The sequence below is a fragment of the Nicotiana tabacum genome, chromosome 2 (assembly GCF_000715075.1).
Source record: "Nicotiana tabacum cultivar K326 chromosome 2, ASM71507v2, whole genome shotgun sequence".
In the NCBI taxonomy this organism is placed as follows: Eukaryota; Viridiplantae; Streptophyta; class Magnoliopsida; order Solanales; family Solanaceae; genus Nicotiana; species Nicotiana tabacum.
In genome coordinates, this window is record NC_134081.1 from 43,781,299 (window position 1) to 43,798,940 (window position 17,642).

General features: G+C 38.5%; 1 protein-coding gene across 3 annotated transcripts; it reads right to left on the reverse strand.

Annotated features, from left to right (window-relative positions):
* Positions 1-5,473: 5,473 nt before the first annotated feature.
* LOC107787198 (uncharacterized) lies at positions 5,474-17,404 on the reverse strand. 3 transcript variants are annotated; one of them, XM_075232858.1, is made up of 15 exons: positions 17,223-17,404; positions 17,033-17,122; positions 16,774-16,896; positions 16,465-16,632; positions 16,297-16,383; positions 16,031-16,158; positions 9,084-9,128; positions 8,959-9,009; positions 8,148-8,825; positions 7,661-7,927; positions 7,433-7,570; positions 7,164-7,322; positions 6,149-7,037; positions 5,757-5,808; positions 5,474-5,658 (listed from the first exon to the last, which is right to left on the reverse strand). In XM_075232858.1, exons 1-13 carry the CDS (start codon positions 17,241-17,243, stop codon positions 6,371-6,373), a joined length of 2,622 nt encoding a protein of 873 aa, XP_075088959.1. In that variant the 5' UTR covers positions 17,244-17,404; the 3' UTR covers positions 5,474-5,658; positions 5,757-5,808; positions 6,149-6,370. The 3 variants fall into 3 exon arrangements, with proteins under 3 accessions (XP_075088959.1, XP_075088956.1, XP_075088950.1); XM_075232855.1 differs by having other exon boundaries at positions 5,474-5,615; positions 5,757-5,828; XM_075232849.1 differs by having other exon boundaries at positions 5,757-5,828.
* Between the last annotated feature and the right edge of the window lie 238 nt (positions 17,405-17,642).

Genomic DNA, 17,642 nt, shown 5'->3' on the forward strand with positions numbered 1-17,642 from the left:
TCACACGCGATCGCGTAGGGTAATATTTGGGCAGCGGCATTGTGTGCTTCGTGATCCCAAAGCTTTGGACCGTAATTGCAAAGGGTATACCTGGGAAGACTATTTTAAGTTGTTATTTCGAAATTTTTTCTATTCTTTCATATTTTGGACCCTAGACTTGGAGAGAGCGGTTTTTATACAAGGCAAGAGGGTAAGTAATTTCTACACATTTGTGAATACATTTAATGAAACTACATGAACTATTTTATTCCCTCCCACTCTTTAAGCTCTGATCGTAAACGCACTTCTTCCAATAGGAGTTATTCTTTGCCTTGACGTTGTGAGAGCTTTCGGTCTTTAAGTATGAGTACTCTTATCCGCTTTTGGGTTCATAACTGGTCCTATTGAATTAGTTGCACATGAGTACGGTCTTCTCGGGGTCGGGGTTCCCTTTACCGGGATTTCCTCTTTTCAGATAAAGCGGAAACAGAAAGCGATATATTCGCTGCTATTTCTAACTCCTAAAACAAGGAATAAAAGTGTAAAAATTTGGAACTTTGTTATGACTTAAAAGGGTGTAGTTTTGGGATTTGATGGTCAATTCAGACTCGATTTTGAAATCTAATCATATATTTGGACTCGTAAGTTTATAGATAGTCAGTATATACCTCTTGAATCGGGTTTTGACCATGTAGGCCCAGGTTGATTTTTATTGACTTTTGAGAATTTGATTAAAAATTAAAACTTTATTGTTTGGAATTAATTCCTACAGCTTTGTTTAACGTTATTATGTTATATTTGACTAGATTTGAGTTGTTTGGAGGTGGATTTGAGAGAAAAAATTTATTTTGAAAGGTTGAAGCTTACCAAGTGGAGGTAAGTCTCTTGGCTATCCTTGTAAGAAGAAATTCTCCCCATAGCTGATCTATTTGCTACTTGTTGTTCGATTTACGAGCCACATATATGCAAGGTGACGAGCGTATATGCGTAGATAGGTTATGACTGTATCTGTAGTGTTGACTTAAGTTATGTCTTGTTTGGATTATGTGAAGTTATTAATCATGTTTTAATTGATTCTATGACTATGTGATGATTCAAAATTATGATTTTGAAGCATGCTTAAAGTTATGACTTGTCAAATTGGGCATAAAGGATTATGTTGCCACGTTGAGCTTTATTATTTATCCGTAGTCGTACTCTTGTCTTAGTTGCTAAATAATTTGGTATTTATATGGCTTAATTTACTTATGTTAAATAATATGATGAGACTTATGCATGTTGAAATAGCTTATTGAGCCGTTGTGATAAATTGAATTACATGATTAGCCATAGTCAACTTTTAGTCATATGAGCTTTTATACGCATCCTTATGTTATTGTCCGGTGCTTATTTATTATATTGTTTCTTGCACGTATGCATGAGCGAAGAGCTGATTGTTGGAAAAAGTTGAGAATTTTGGCACTATAGACACTATAAGCGAATATTTATTATTGGATAATGATATTGTAAAATGATCAACGCTTGGATATGGATCCATCCCTCCGGAGTCAGGTGATTACCCATGTTACTTTGGACCCTGTGAGTGTAGGCACCCGCATTTTTGGTGCTTGGTTTGGGCACACAGCTTGCGTCAGGCACGCGGATTTGTGCTGTGAGGTATTAACAAAGGATCCTAAGCATGCATATGTATACTTTGACTCATGCAACAGTTTTATATAAATTTTGTTGACATGTATCATGTCTTTATATGAGAATTAAAGTGTTTATACCTTAATTTGATCTCTTTTATCTGTAAATCATGCCTAAACTTCGTATTACGTGTGTTTTGAGATTTCGTACTTATTTGATGAAGTCATGCTTTGTTTCGTATCTTATTTATGTTTTCACCTACTTATTGGATTGTTAGTAAGTATCGATGTCGACCCCTCACTATTATTTCTTCAAGCCTAGACTTGATACTTACTGAGTATCGAGATTTTATACTCATACCATTGGCTTGACTAGCGAGCGGGGTAGGCGCCATCACGGCCTTTGGTTGAATTTTGGGTCATGATAATAATATTTGAACGTGTTTATAATTTTATATCCTTTGCACATATTGCAGATAAAAGAATCCTATTATACACAAGAATATGTACATATCGATCTTTTGATATGGTTGTCTATTTTGCACAGATATGAAAACTGCCATGTTCGTTCTCCCATGTCAATATAAATGCTTTTGTCTATAGTTTGTTTTGAGCACCAAAACATAAGATACAGTCAATAGAGTTAACTGTGCTATTCATATATACACGAGTCACTCCGAGATTGGCATATCAATCTACGCCAATGCAACATATAATTTGTAGAATTTGTCCAATAACTTGAACCTGGCATGTTGTAGGCTTAATTGTAGTGTCGTTTTCATTATTCTCGAACGAATAAAGTATATATGTATATATTTATCTCCAAAAAAATAACCTGAAAATACATTGTTGGCCCCTACTGTACACGAGCATTTCAGATCTATAAAAAAATCACTTTCACAATTTGTTTCCAACTAAATTAAAGTCACCTGATATGACTGTTTATACAGATTAGTGGCGGCAAAATAGATAAAAGAAAACAGTTATCCACTCATATTATCCATTAAAAAATGAGTTGGATAATGAACTTTTTAAAAACGGGTTGAATATGGATAAGAACCATATTATCCATTTAGAAAATGGATAATCAATGGATAACTAATGGGTTAACCATTTACATTTGTAAAGCCTCAAATTTGGGGTTCCTCAAATTTGGGAGACTAGAAATTCTCCGTACGAAATATGGGTCGGGTCAGATAATTTATACGTTTTTACATTACCTGTTTTCGACCCGTTCCAATCCGATCTGATCCAACCCGCCCGTTTGCTACCCCTAATAAAGATTTACACTCATTCCAATAAAACTATTTCATGTATGATGTAGGGTGTGTTTGGGACGAAGGAAAATGTTTTCCTAGGAAAATATTTTCTTGAAAAATAACTAGTTTTCTTACTTATTTTTTAATGTTTGGTTAGGTAGTAGAAAATATTTTTGAAAAATATATAATTTAGGCAAACATTATATGAGACGAAATGGGTAAGGACGAGGGAGGGCGATAGGTCAAGGTCTAGGGGTCGGAGTGGCGATAGTGATGTTACAGGGAGGGCGAAGGGTGGCAGGGCGTGCATGCGGGAGGAGGGAGGTGGGAGGTTAAGGGTGGGAGTGGGGGTGGGGTGGAAGGTTGGTGGGGAAGGTTGAGAAATAGTTTTGGGAAATATTTTCCTCCCTTTGATTGGGAAATCAATTTTCTCTAATTGGAGAAACATATATATTTTTCAAAATATTTAAGCCGACAAAATATGAAAAAATTAAAAAAAAATTCCAGAAAATATTTTTCTTTCATATAAACACCCGTAGTCAATTGCATATTTTATATTCCTTGTGTGGTGCAACTCGCTCTTGGACATTTAAGTGCCACTTGTGATGTACCTGTGGTTTTTACGGTCTTTGCTATCTTCTTTCTTAATGTATGTGTATTTGCATAATCCAATTAACTAGGATACGCGCATGTTCAAATAGTGGTTTTGATGAGTACGAATTTAGGAGAACTAAAGTTTCGACATATAAAATTTAATACAGATTTCAGTTAACATTTATTGTTAACCTTGAAGTCTGATTTGAGAAACCACAAAAAGTTTAAGAAATAACAAAAACATACTAATATTGTTCTCCATATTAGTTAATGAGGTCAATATCAGAAAAAGGTGGAAAGAATAGTAAATTGACTGTCAACATAAAAGTAATCAAGTTATGATCTTAAAATACTGAATCATCGAAATTTCTTACCACTCGTTACACCAAAACCGGGGGTGTAATGACCAAAACCAGCTGAGGATTAAGATGTTAACTTTATTGTTTTTGTTCGTTAATGACGTCTCCCCAAGCCTTTTATTCACCGTATTTGACCATCATTAGCGTTCTAAAACTATGATTTCTCCACTAAAACTGCCATATCTTACCGCTATTTAATAGAAAACATTGGTATATGAATCCTTATCCACATCATTAGAACCTGCTCAATTTCTTCACTGCAACAACTACTAATTTCTGTATCTTAGCCTAGGCTGACTATTTTGGGTTTCCTACCCACTCTAATATTGTAGGTTCAGCTTTTTGGTGCATCAGGACAGGTTTATTGACATGAATGGCCCTGTAATTGAAGGTATTTAAAAATGACCCAAGACAAGCGCACACAGTTGTTGCTCTTTAGAGATTCTCTACCGGATTGGTAAAATTTATGCTACATTTACTACCTTTCTGTGAAATTGTTCATCAAACTCAGATTAGCATGATTTTGTGTTATCTATAATCAACTTATCTGTTAAATTATTCATCAAAATCTACCTGACAGTAATAATTTATCTATATTTTTCCACATTATTTTTAAAAATGCAATTTGGTACAGAACAATATGACAAAATGGTAAAACTTCTAGTTATTAATATTATACTATTGTATAGCATTTGGTACAAAATCGTACCATATCGGTAAATCTTAGCTGAAGCTTACACAAAAAGGACACATCATTTATTAAATACGGCCAATTACGGTCTGCGTACACACTACCCTCTTCAGATTCCACACGTGGGATTATACTGGGTGGTTGTTAGCCAATTAAGGGAACTCCGCTAAGACCAACCTCATGCTGGACCACACCGCACAATATTTTGACTATGATTAGGAACTATGTACCTACAGACATGGCACAATAATCTAACGGCTAATATTATCTCTTACCGGACATCCAAAAGGATGCCATAGAGTCTGAATAAAAACGAAAATTGCAGCATCCTTAGCTGGGTTCTCTCTCTTTCCATTTGTCCATCAAAGCATAAGAAGTCTTGGACATACCTTTCCTTTACATGCCCCTTCCACTACTCTAGAATCCTAGAGAAAAGCTTTAGCTTATGTTTATGATACTAAACAACTTAGCTTCTTCAGAATAATATAAGGTAAAGGAGAAGTTGCGCCTCGGATAGAGGCGATATCCAAATTGAACTCATTCCATATCGTATAAACAGTGCAACTGCAAGAAGTTATCCTGATATAAACAAGCACACATCTATATGCATGGAATAATTTGATAATAGCCAGTCTGATAGGATTAGAAACCTGGCATAACCCATGAAACTACCTAGATGAACTATCAAATAGCATGAAGACCATATCCGCCAGGTAATAAAGCAGGCAGGAAGAATTTTTTTTTTTTTTTTTTTTTGGGTGTGGTTGGGTGTGGGGGTGGGGGTGTTGGATAAAAGGTTCACTTATACAGCTTTATATGGATATCAAGAATGTCTGGAAAAAAATCCAGTGTAATCCCACAAGTGGGGTCTGAGGCCCAGACCTTACCCCTACCTTGGGAAGGTAGAGAGGTGGTTTCCGATAGACACTCAGCTCAAAGAAAGATTTAAAAAAAAAAAAACAGTAGCACCGTAACACTAGCAAGATAATAAGAAACAATATAATGCACCAGTATTGTCTTAACTACTGATACAAACACAGTGACAAAACGAACACGAACTCAGATCATCATAAAAAGCAAATCACATTCTGGAGAGCAAGTCGAGCTGCCAGCCAGACAAGGTAAATCAGCACTCAATACCATGAGACCTAAATAAGATAAGTTTACATTTAAGGGTAAAAGCTCCAAACAATAGGCATTCTACCCTACTATCTAACGCAGCCAATTAAGGATGGTAACACATCACCTGTATTGGAGATCCACATATCGAGCTGCACATGTCTGCTCAACGAGGTCATCTAGTGGACAATATTATGATCTATCAATTAACCAGAAAGTCAACTTAGAAACAATATCATAGAAGGGGAAAATTTGAAAACCTTCATGATAAGGTAATAAACCAAATATAAATAATTTGGATCAGCTAATGCCCTAAACCTGGCATTTCTTCGTAGTGTAACATCACTCAAATTCGTCTTTCAAGCAAAAAACACACTCTAACATAAAGATTGCAATCTTGTAGTTAATAAAGGACCAATAAACAAGAACGCCAGTCAAGGCTATAAGGAGCCAACAAAAGAAGATTTCCAGTGGATTAGGAAACAAATACATTCCCAGGAAAGGGAAGACAATTTTTACCAGAATGTTTAGCAGGTAGGTCAGCATAAAGTTGATGTCAAGACACTAGCTCAGGAAACCCTCTTTAATGCAATTCAGCTGCCAGGGGTAAAGATAGACTACATTAAATATCATAAACATATCCATAGTAAACATTTAGTTCTAGTTAGATAAAGCAAGCTGAAAGAGAAGACTATTAAGACAAGAATAGCAGCTCAATAATGTCCAAAAGCAGCAAGAATCTTAATGGCTGATGCCCTTTTTTGCTCTGAGAGATTCAAGAGCCTTCTCCCGCAGCTCAATCTCAAGCCTTTTCTGCACGGACTCTGACTCCTCGACATCCCCCTTCCTCAGATGCTCATCATAAGAAGCATGGCAATCAGGATTTCTCTCTGTATCTGATGGCGAAGACATGGCATTAGCTGACTTCAATTTTAGTTTCTGGGCATGCCTTTCTTCCTTTCTGCGCTGTCTCTCCTCCCGCCGCCTACGCTTCTCCTCTTTCTTCCATCTCCTCTCCTCTTTCCTCCTCCTTTTAGCCTCCTTCCTACCCTCAACATCAGAGTCATAACTATCATCTGACGATGACTCGTATTTGCCAGACCTCTTATGCTTTCTTTTTTCCTTAACTTTAGCTCTACGCTTTTCACTTTCCTCAGAACCAGAACCATCATCACCACTTTGATCATTCTGCTCAGCTTTCCTTGATGAAGTGAGGGGAGTTTCTGACTCAAGTAGCTCTTTGCCCTTGATATAGTTTGCATGAGACAGGTTTTCCTTCTCTGCTTTGAAGCTCTCCCCGGCATATGATTCCCTTTCCCTCTTAACTGAATGAGAGTGTCTATGGATTGATGGTGACTTTTGTTGATCCAGCTCCTTTGTTTGCTCCATCATTGCGGAAAATTTTTCACTGGCATGTAAATATACACAAGCATTATCAAGCATACAGACTGAGCATCTTTTACTCCACAAATAAAACATGCAGGAAATATTCATTTAAAGCTGCCAAAATGTAGAAAAGCAGTTGTAAACAAACCTCTTCATCACTTCATTTCGCTTTCTTGACTCCAAGCGATCTGAATGGCTATGAAATTCAGAAAATTCTTCCTCATCCCGCCCCTTTCCAAGATCTTTATTTGGATCAGGTGTTGTAGGAATTTTTCTTGAAGACCTAGGTTTATGCTCAAAGGCCTCCCTGAACCACAGCAATCCAGCAAAAATCAGGAAAACATAATATATTACTTTAAAATATCCATGGACAAAATTACTTCTCCGATTCTAAATGACGCATTATCCATTACTAACCTTGAATGGTTCATTTCTTTCTCATCTGCAATTTTCTCAGAAATGTTAGAACTAACTCTGTGCTCTCTCAATTTCCTGGGATTTGGGCTGTCAGTGTCAATTGTCTTTCTCTCCCTCTGGTTCAAAGTACTCCTTGGCCTATAATAATCAAAATACAACATTAAGATTCAAAGATAAAATTCATGAAGCACTAGCAGTGTTAACAATATTATTAAAGAAAGCATATACCCTCTATTTTCACTAGGACTCCTTTCCCTTTTTGTTGGTAGAGATTCTGAGGCCGATCTGGAGCGTGGAGATTCTGAAACAGATGGTGACCGCCGTCGCCGAGGAGGCAAAAGCGACTCTTTTTTTCGTGAATCCTTAAGGTCATATATGTCCCTCTGTGGTGACCTAGAAGAAATAGGACGTCTACGTTCCAATGATCTGGATCCTTTATGCGCCTCAGTTTTTACTGGAGGGGCATGTCGAATAGGGGAGTATTTTTCACGGCTCCTACAATGTGTATCAAGCATAGCAAGACATAAAAATTCCATGCACCTAAAATTTGTGCAGTCTATCTATGAAGCAAAGCAATCCAGTATTTTCATTGATCAGAGACAACACAAGACAAGCATAGGTATACAAGGCAGCTAATAACTCTGGGCTCGCGAGTTACAACAACAATCGTCAGTAACAAGTCTTAGAAAACAAGAGAGTTGATATGTATCACTACCTTATCCTTCCCCGAGGAGATTGAACTGGTGAACTTTCATTCTTCAATATTCTCTTTCTGATTGGTGAAGGAAACTTGTGGTAAATGGGTGAGGGAGAAAGTGATCCTTGAGGTGAAATAGACCTTCTGGCAGGGGTTAAGGATCTTTTCCTGCCAGATATGAAGGATTTTCGTTGAGCTGGAGATAGAGAACTTCGAGGACTCAATGGAGATCGGTGGTAACCCCGACCCACCGGAGAAGGGGACCTACGTTTTGTGGGATTCGGTGTTCTGCGCCGAAGTGGTGATCGACATCTAATAGATGACCTTGATCTATATCGCACTGGTGAGCGTCTACTTGGAGACCGTGACCTACGCCACATAGGGGATCGTGATCTACGCCTAATCGGAGATCTCGATCTACGTTGAATGGGAGACCTCGATCTACATCGAATGGGAGACCTCCTACGTCGGAATGGAGAACGTCTTCGATACCGCGCAACAGAAGGTGACCCTTGACGTACTCGGGAGGTTGATCTTTGCCTGTGTCTTGGTGGAGAGAGAGATTGTTGAGGTGAATGCTTCCTACGAGGTGAAACAGAGCGCCTTGGTGGAGAGCGGTATACCCTTTCAGATGAAAGTGAGCGACCTCTCCGTTCTAAAGGAGATCCGGATGTACTTCGTGACCTGCGCCTTTCACTTTAAAAGATAAAGCCATCATCATTTCAGTGAAAGCAAAAGTAAAAGCTGAAAGCTGAGGATACATATCATCTAAAAACAAATGGGGGACAATTTCAAAAAAAAAAAAAAAGGAGCTTAATGGAAAAAATACCCAGAATAACTCCTTGAATTAGAAAATGACTTGCTGATTGACCTTGATCTCCTGCACAGAATCCAAAGAATTAAACAAATGATATTCTATGTGTAGGAGGCCACAAGAAATACGACAAGTTATACCTCGGGGAGGGTGAATGATGTGCTGAACGTGGGGATCTAGAGACCCTGCACAACACACAGGAAAAGGAGGATGAATTGAGCCAAGGCAGATAAAGTTCTACAATTATGTTTTCTAAGAGTAATAACATACAAAAGTAAAGTGTTAGAGGAGGGATTTGGTATTAATTTATACAAACTGGTAACTCGGAGACAAAAGATCAATCAAAGTACTCTCTTACAGGTGTGGAGGGATCATTTTCAGAGCAAGAGAAGGTCAAGCCACTACTCTTTCTTTCTTTTTTCTGATAATGAAGAAGGTCATGCCACTACTATTACCAGAGAGTGAGGTAAGTGCCCCCAAGTTTTATAGGCAAAAGAGCAGGGTAGTAAGCAGATAAACTTTGAAGATAACAAGTGCAACAAAAAGGAACATTCCCTCTTTTGTAGACTCTTAATAGCAAAGACAACACCCCTCCATCTATTTCCAACTTCGCTCCATCCACCAAAATGTCGTTACCCATACCTCAACCTCCCCTAGACCAGGTTAAAATAATCTTGCTTCTTTCCATTTGCTAACATCAACTTTTTTAGGAAAGAAACTTTGTTACTCCTCCATGTTCCTATATGTTTATACCCTTTCCGTTCTGAAAGTCAACAATTTTTCTCTAATAAATTTCTATTCTAGATTTAGAATTACTACAGTTTGGAATCTGATCTGCATTTTATATAGCATCTTAAAATCCCATTAAGGATGGATTCATGCCATCCGAACTCAAGAAAAGATAGTCACTGTCCTCAACAATCCAGATTAAAAATAACCCTGTTTGTTGTATTTACTAGCATCAACTTTTATAAGCAAGAAATTTCGTTATTACTCCATGTTCCCATATGTTGGTCTCATTTCCCTCTGGAAAGTTGAACAAATTTTCTCTAACGTAGTTTTATTTTAAACTTGGAGCTACTACAATTTGCAATTTGAATTGAAATTCATATAGCATCTCAAAATCTCATTTAGACTGTATCAATGGCGTCCAAACTCAGTCTAAAAACTAGTTACTACATAGTCCCTAAACAGCTGAAACGTGACAAGAAACTGCATACAAGAATTGATCAAGTGTTTATTATTGAGATACTAAAGCATGATTAATGTATATCATTATGTAAGTTGCAATCTTTCATATGATTCAAACACTTGTGCACACTTAATAGACAGCCATGCACTCTCTACCGATGCTAAAAGTGTTTCATGTGATAGTAGAGCCACAGATTCATGCAGATCAAGGTGGCGTGGACTACCATTGCTCCCCATACGTTTGCACCTCCGCATTGTTAAGGATGCTTTCGCCATAACTTCATGGATCTCAGACCCCCCCCCCCCCACCCCCCCACAAACACAGAATAACACTCTCCTCCATCTTACTCAAGTAAATTGGTCTAAATAGAAATCTGTCCCCACTTTTTAGCAACTCTTTTTCCAATACAATTCACCATTTATGTGCCTTTACACTAATCATTCAGAAGTCAAACTTGACAGCTGCATTTTTGCAGCAAGGTGGAGATAGTGCGCTACTCAATTCCTTGAGTTTTAAGTCTTATCTTTTATCTTGTGAGAATGCACAGGAGAAAAATCTATTATTGATTTTCTGTTTAACTAAAATACAATGAATGTTATTTATACAATACATATCATACTCCTATTCTATGTGGGACTAGGACTAATTCATATTATGTACATAACTATCTAACACCCCCTCTATACAATACATATCATACTCCTATTTTATGTGGCTAAGACTAATTCATATTATGTACATAACTATCTAACACTTCCCCTCAAGCCAATATATACAAATCATATGTACCGAGCTTGTTACATATGTAACTAATACGAGGACCAGTATGGGACTTGGTGAAAATTTCTGCAAGCTGATCATTCGACTTCACAAACTTTGTAGCGATATCTCCTTAGAGTATCTTTCTCTGACGAAGTGAGAGTCAATCTCAATGTGTTTAGTTCTCTCATGGAACACCGAATTTGATGCAATATGAAGGGCAGCTTGATTATCACACACAAGTTCCATCTAGCTAACCTCACCAAATTTCAACTCATTAAGCAAATATTTGATCCAAACTAGCTCACATGTTGCCACAGCCATTGCTCGATATTCTGCTTCTGCACTAGACCGAGCAACCACATTCTGTTTCTTGCTCTTCCAAGACACCAAATTACCTCCTACTAAAACACAATATCCAGACGTAGAATGTCTATCAGAAGGTGATCCTACCCAGTCAACATCTGAGTACCCAACAATTTGCTCATGGCCTCGATCTTCAAACAATAATCCTATGCCTGGAGCTGATTTTATATATTGAAGAATGCGGACAACTGCATCCCAATGACTATCACGGGGAGAATCCAACAACTGACTTACCACACTCAAAGGAAAGGAAATATCAGGTCTAGTCAATATGAGGTAATTTATTTTACCAATCAGCCGCATATATCTTGCAGGATAGCTAAGCGGCTCCCCCTGTCCTGGCAGAAGTTTAGAATTCGGATCAATAGGACTGTCAACAGGTCTACAGCCTGTCATTCCTATCTCCTCAAGAATGTCTAAGGCGCCGTTGTGAGATTACAATACCTGAGCTAGACTGAGCAACCTCAATACCTAGAAAATACTTTAATCTGCCCAGATCCTTAGTCTGAAAGTGCTGAAAGAGATGTTGCTTCAACTTAGTAATACCATCTTGATCATTGCCGGTAATAACAATATCATCAACATAAACCAACAATATCATCAACATAAACCGCCAGATAAATACCGAGATTTGAAGCAGAATGCCAATAAAACACAGAGTGATCAGTTTCACTATGAGTCATGTCAAACTCCTAAATAACTATGCTGAACTTACCAAATCAGGCTCGAGGAGACTGTTTTAGACCATAGAGGTTCCGGCGCAACCAACATACAAGGCCACTAGACTCCCCCTGAACAACAAAACCAGGTGGATGCTCCATATAAACCTCATCCTCAAGGTCACCGTAAAGAAAAGCATTCTTAATGTCCCACTGATAGAGAGGCCAATGGCAAACAACAACCATGGATAGAAAAAGGCGGATTGATGCAATTTTAGCCACGGGAGAGAAAGTATCACTTTAATCGAGTCCAAATATCTGAGTATACCCTTTGGCAACAAGACGAGCCTTAAGTCGATCAACCTGGTCATCTGGACCAACTTTGACTGCATACACCCAACGACAACCAACAGTCGATTTACCCGAAGGAAGAGGAACAAGCTCCCAAGTACCACTCGTATGTAAAGCAGACATCTCATCAATCATAGCTTGTCGCCACCTTGGATGAGACAGCGATTCACCAGTAGACTTAGGGATGGAAAAAGAGGACAAAGATGATACAAATGCACAATGAGGTGATGACAGACGATGGTAACTTAAACCGACATAATGGGAATTAGGATTAAGTGTGGACCGTATACCTTTCCGTAGTGCAATCGGTTGACTAAGAGGAGACAAGTCCACAGTATTAGCGGGGTCAGGTGCAGGACGTGAACCAGTTGGGCCTGATGCTGGGCGCGGACGACGATGATAAGTCAGGAGTGGTGGAGCTGTAGAAGGCTGAACTGGACTAGGTGGTGGAACTAGAGTTATAGGTGGTGGAGTAGCAACTGGAGTTGTAGGTAGTGAAGTTGGAGTTGTAGAGGAAGATGAATGGGAGATAGTGACTGAATCTCCAAAAGATGGGACTAGTAGCACCTCAGAAATATCTAAGTGATTACCTGGACCTGTGAAGTATGATTGGGTTTCAAAGAAGGTAACATGTGCCGCTGGAGGTTAGGAGAATAACATCGATATCCCTTCTCGAGTAACCCAAAAATACGCACTTAAGCGCACGAGGAGCTAACTTATCTTTTCCTGGAGTAAGGTTATGAACAAAACACGTGCTCTCAAAGACACGGGGTGGAAGAGAGAACAAAGGTAAGTAAGGAAACAGGACAGCGAATGGAACTTGATTCTGGATAGCTGAAGATAGCATACGATTAATAAGAAAGCAAGATGTAAGAACTGCATCCCCCAAAAACGCAACGGAACATGAGATGGTATGAGTAAGGTACGAGCAGTTTCAATAAGATATTTATTCTTTCTTTCAGCTACCCCATTTTGTTAGGATGTGTACGGACAAGATGTTTGATGAATAATCCCATGAGAATTCATAAACTGCTGAAATGGGAAAGACAAATACTTTAGGGCATTATCACTACGAAATGTGCGGATAGAAACCCCAAATTGATTTTGAATTTGGGTGTGAAAGGTCTGAAAAATAGAAAATAACTCAAATCGATTTTTCATCAAAAATATCCAAGTGCACCTGGAATGATCATCAATGAAACTGACAAAGTAGCAGAATCCCAAGGTAGAACTGACCCGACTAGGAGCCCAACCATCTGAATGGACTAAAGTAAAAGGTTACTCTGCTCGATTATTAAAACGCCGAGGGAAATGGGAGCGGGTACGCTTACCGAGCTGACATGACTCCGCACTCTAGAGTGGACAAGTGAGATAAACCAGGTACCATTTTCTGAAGTTTTGACAAACTGGGATGTCCCAACTGTTTATGTAATAAATCTAGTGAATCAGTAACAGGAAAAGTTGTTGAAAGAAGACAAGATGTGAGTCCATGTGATTTTGCAAGGATAAGGTAATCAAGTCCATCTGATTCACGTCTGGTGCCAATGATCCGCCCTGTACTGCGTTCCTGTATAAAAACAAGATCATCAAGAAATAAACAGAGCATTTAAGTGATTTGGCTATGCGACTAGCGGCTATGAGATTAAAAGGACTACCGGGAACATACAGAACTGAATCTAAAGGTAAGGAAGGAAGTGGACTTGCTTGACCTATTCCAGTTGCCATGATTTGAGACTCGTTGGCCATTGTGACTGTTGGGAGAGATTGAGAATATAAAATAGTAGTGAAAAAAGATTTGTTACCAGAAATATGATCAGATGCACCTAAATCAATGACCCAAGACTCAGAGATTGAAGATTGGGAGACACAAGTCACGCTACTATCCGTTTGAACAACGGAAGATATCCTCGAAGATGTTTGTTTACATGCTTTGTACTTAAGGAACTCAATATAATCCAATAAAGAAACCATCTGGATTGGATTCAATGCATTGGATCCAACGGATTGTGAGTCAAAGGCTTCTGATACGAATGCCATTATAATGTTTACGCCGGAAAAAGCAGAAATTTTCTGGAAATTAATGTTCACGCCGGGGAAAAAATCATTGTTCACGCCGGAAAAGTATAAAAGTGGTCGAAATTTGATTTAAACTGGATGGATAGGCTCGGAATTGCGAGGAGAACAGACTGTCCTGAAGAAGTTTAGCCAAAATCTGGCCGGAAACAACCCCACGCGCCGGCTCGTGGACGTCGGAACTTCGCCGGAGAAATTCTTCTGGCGGCGGGGGAGGGCGCATGAGTCCTTTTCTGCCAAAGATTTTTTTAAGGGTTGGTCGGGCTCATCTACTTCCTGGTGGTGTTAGTTTTTGCACAACACTGACGGATATTATTATTCTTGCAGACAGACCTATTTTTCCTGGAAAAAGGGCTTCCGGTTGACTGATTTCTCCTCCCGGAGTCGATGGAATTTATGCACAGCGATAAATTTCTCACGGTTACTCTGATACCATGTGAGAATGCACGGGAGAAAAATCCATTATTGATTTTCTGTTTAATTATAATACAATGAACCCTATTTATACAATACATATCATACTTCTATTCTATGTGGGACTAGGACTAATTCATATTATGTACATAACTATCTAACATATCTAATTAATAGGAAGTGCCTAGGACTTAATAAAGGACTTCAGGTAAATAGGATCAACAAAGTACTCCGCACGCGGCATAACTGTTTGGTTGTTCACTATTAATCTCAACTCCCACCCTGGAGAAGACACGATATGATGTAGGCAAAGAATGAAATAAAATTTTATTTACTAACTCGTTTGGTGATAATAATCAGGTATTGTATTGCCAGTAGATATTGGCAACATGAGAGCAATACTACAAGAAAGCTGTAAGACGGAAATAAGTAGATTAGTGACATCAAACGCTTACTTTCAATGTATAGCTAGCTTGCTTGCTTGCCCTTTTTTCACTACGGAGGGAGAGGTCTCCTTACCTTTGGTCTCATTCAAGACCTCACCAAAGAATTTCCCTTTTAATTTTGGTGTTTCATCAGCAGCAGTTTGTTTAGCAAGCAGTCATATTGCTTGAAAACACACACAATACACAATAGGAGATCAATGAGAAGAGAGATCGAGCAAAGTCTCATCGGCCTGGAAGAGATTGAGTGAAACCCTGGACACACAACCGAGAAGTTAAGGGACACAGACATAGAGGAATTAGTGTGCTGCTGAGGCTGGTTGGCAATTGAGAGGTTGTCGTGTCCAGTCATATAGGTCAGAGTTAGGCTACTATTTTTAGAAAGTAGCTTAAATTCTATTTCAGAAATTAGAGGAGAACATATAATTCCTTGTTGAATGTTGTGTACAGATTTCATTACATATGATAAATGTTGATGCTTATGAACTTTGACTCTCCAAACTTCAACAAATTGGCCGACACTACAAACCAGTGAAGAACTGGATAGTAAAGAATGCAGGAAAGAAGAAAGAAGGCCAGAATGGTGTCAGCTGCAATGGGGAATTAAATGCAGGAAAGGAAATTGAATTGGGATGATAGTCTTGCTTTGCATTCATACTCTGTATTTTATGTCGTAGAGTGTATATGATGCGAAAGGCTATCCAGCCATTCAGGTAACAGGTAACAGATTTGCTATGTACCCTGGTTCAATGGGTTTCAACCCCTGGATGCTTCTTTACTAAATCATTTTACTTGCCAAACCAAAAAAAAAAACTTATTCAAATCCTAACCTGTGTATTCTTCTTGAGCCATTTCTGTCAACATGGTCTAAATCATCTGTCGAGCGCACCCGAGGCTGGTGTTTCGGACTTGGCTCCAGTGCAGCATTTTTTTGTCTCGAATTGCTGGCATAATCGTCCTACAGTAGTTTGAGGTAAAGGATATGAACCCAAATAATTGCAGAAGCAGGCTGATACCAGGGAAACACAAACAAAAGTTAAAAAAGAAAACCCAACTCTGGATAAAATAACTCTTTCATGGATATTATTTTAGTTACCATCATCTTCCTTTTCTCTTGATCCAGCTCCCTACTCTCTCTCTCCTTTTTCTTCTGAATCTCATTGGCAATTCGATCAGTCTCAGCCTAGAAAAAATGAAGAAAAAAGGCTACTAACAAGAGGTACTTTTAAGACCACAAAGCAACAAAAAAAACAGCGAGAAACACCTTCTTCTTTCTCATTTCCTCTTCTTTGGCTTCTAGGAACTGCTGAGGAACACCGCTTGCATTGTTCTGTGCACTAAGTAGTAGCGCCCAAAGCTCTTTCATAAATTTGCCAGTGTTTCTTTCCATGAATCCAGTAAGTGAAATTTGAACCTCCTTGCCGTTAACTACCTGAAATCCATCACCAGTTTAATGTTACTTCTTTCTTGAAAAAAAAAATGTTGAAAAGTAAAATCTGAGTGTTAATTATTAAAATCCGAATGTTAGCAAAACATAGTTAAATCAAGCAAACAAGTATAATGTATATTCCACCTTTCGTTCAAGAAGGCCATAAATGAAATTGATAAGAACTTCATCTTCAAAACCAATAAGCTCGGTAACTCGTTTGGCAATCCATGGTTTCATTACATCCATCTTCACCTTGGTCATGTCCACCTATCACATAATAGATTTGAGACACACATAATCAAACAAGTATGAAGGGGATCTTCTATTCCAGAAATTCAAAACTAAGAAGAAAATGAAGAAAGCCTTTCCACCTAAACAAATAACTCCTACAAAACGAACTCACCAGATGTTCCAATTCAGGAGCGAACTTCTGAGATTTCAACAGCTTGGCTTGCTTATTAGAGAACCGAGTGTCCTGCTCGGCCGACGTGCCCTAAATTAAAACAATTTTGAATCTATCATTCATCAGCCATAAAAGCGAAATTGGAGCTTGGATCTACAAAGACGAATGGAGAATCAAGAGGAAAACTTACCCGGAAAAACCCGCCCGACATGTTTTAGGGTTTTCTAGAAAGACTGATCAAGTGGTATTTTTATTATATAGAGTAGTATTAAGTTTTGATTGGAAGAGAGGGATAGTTTTTGATTTGGAAGGATATCTTTTAGGACATGACTCGAAAGATAGAACAGCGCCCACTGCCCAACAGCGAGCTACATACCAAGTACCCCTTAAGGCCGAAGTGCTGATTGTATCCATGGGCCTGCCGCTACCCTAAGCCCGTAATCACGTCAATCTTATCTTTAAGTGAGTTGCTTAATCAAAATAAATACCCTTCTCTTCTCTTCCCCTTTATTTTCCTATCAATCAAACTAATTATCTTTTGTACACGTAGCTTTTGTGGCTAATTACTTCATTTTTCTCCTTTTCTTATTTATCGTTTTTCTTCATTCTT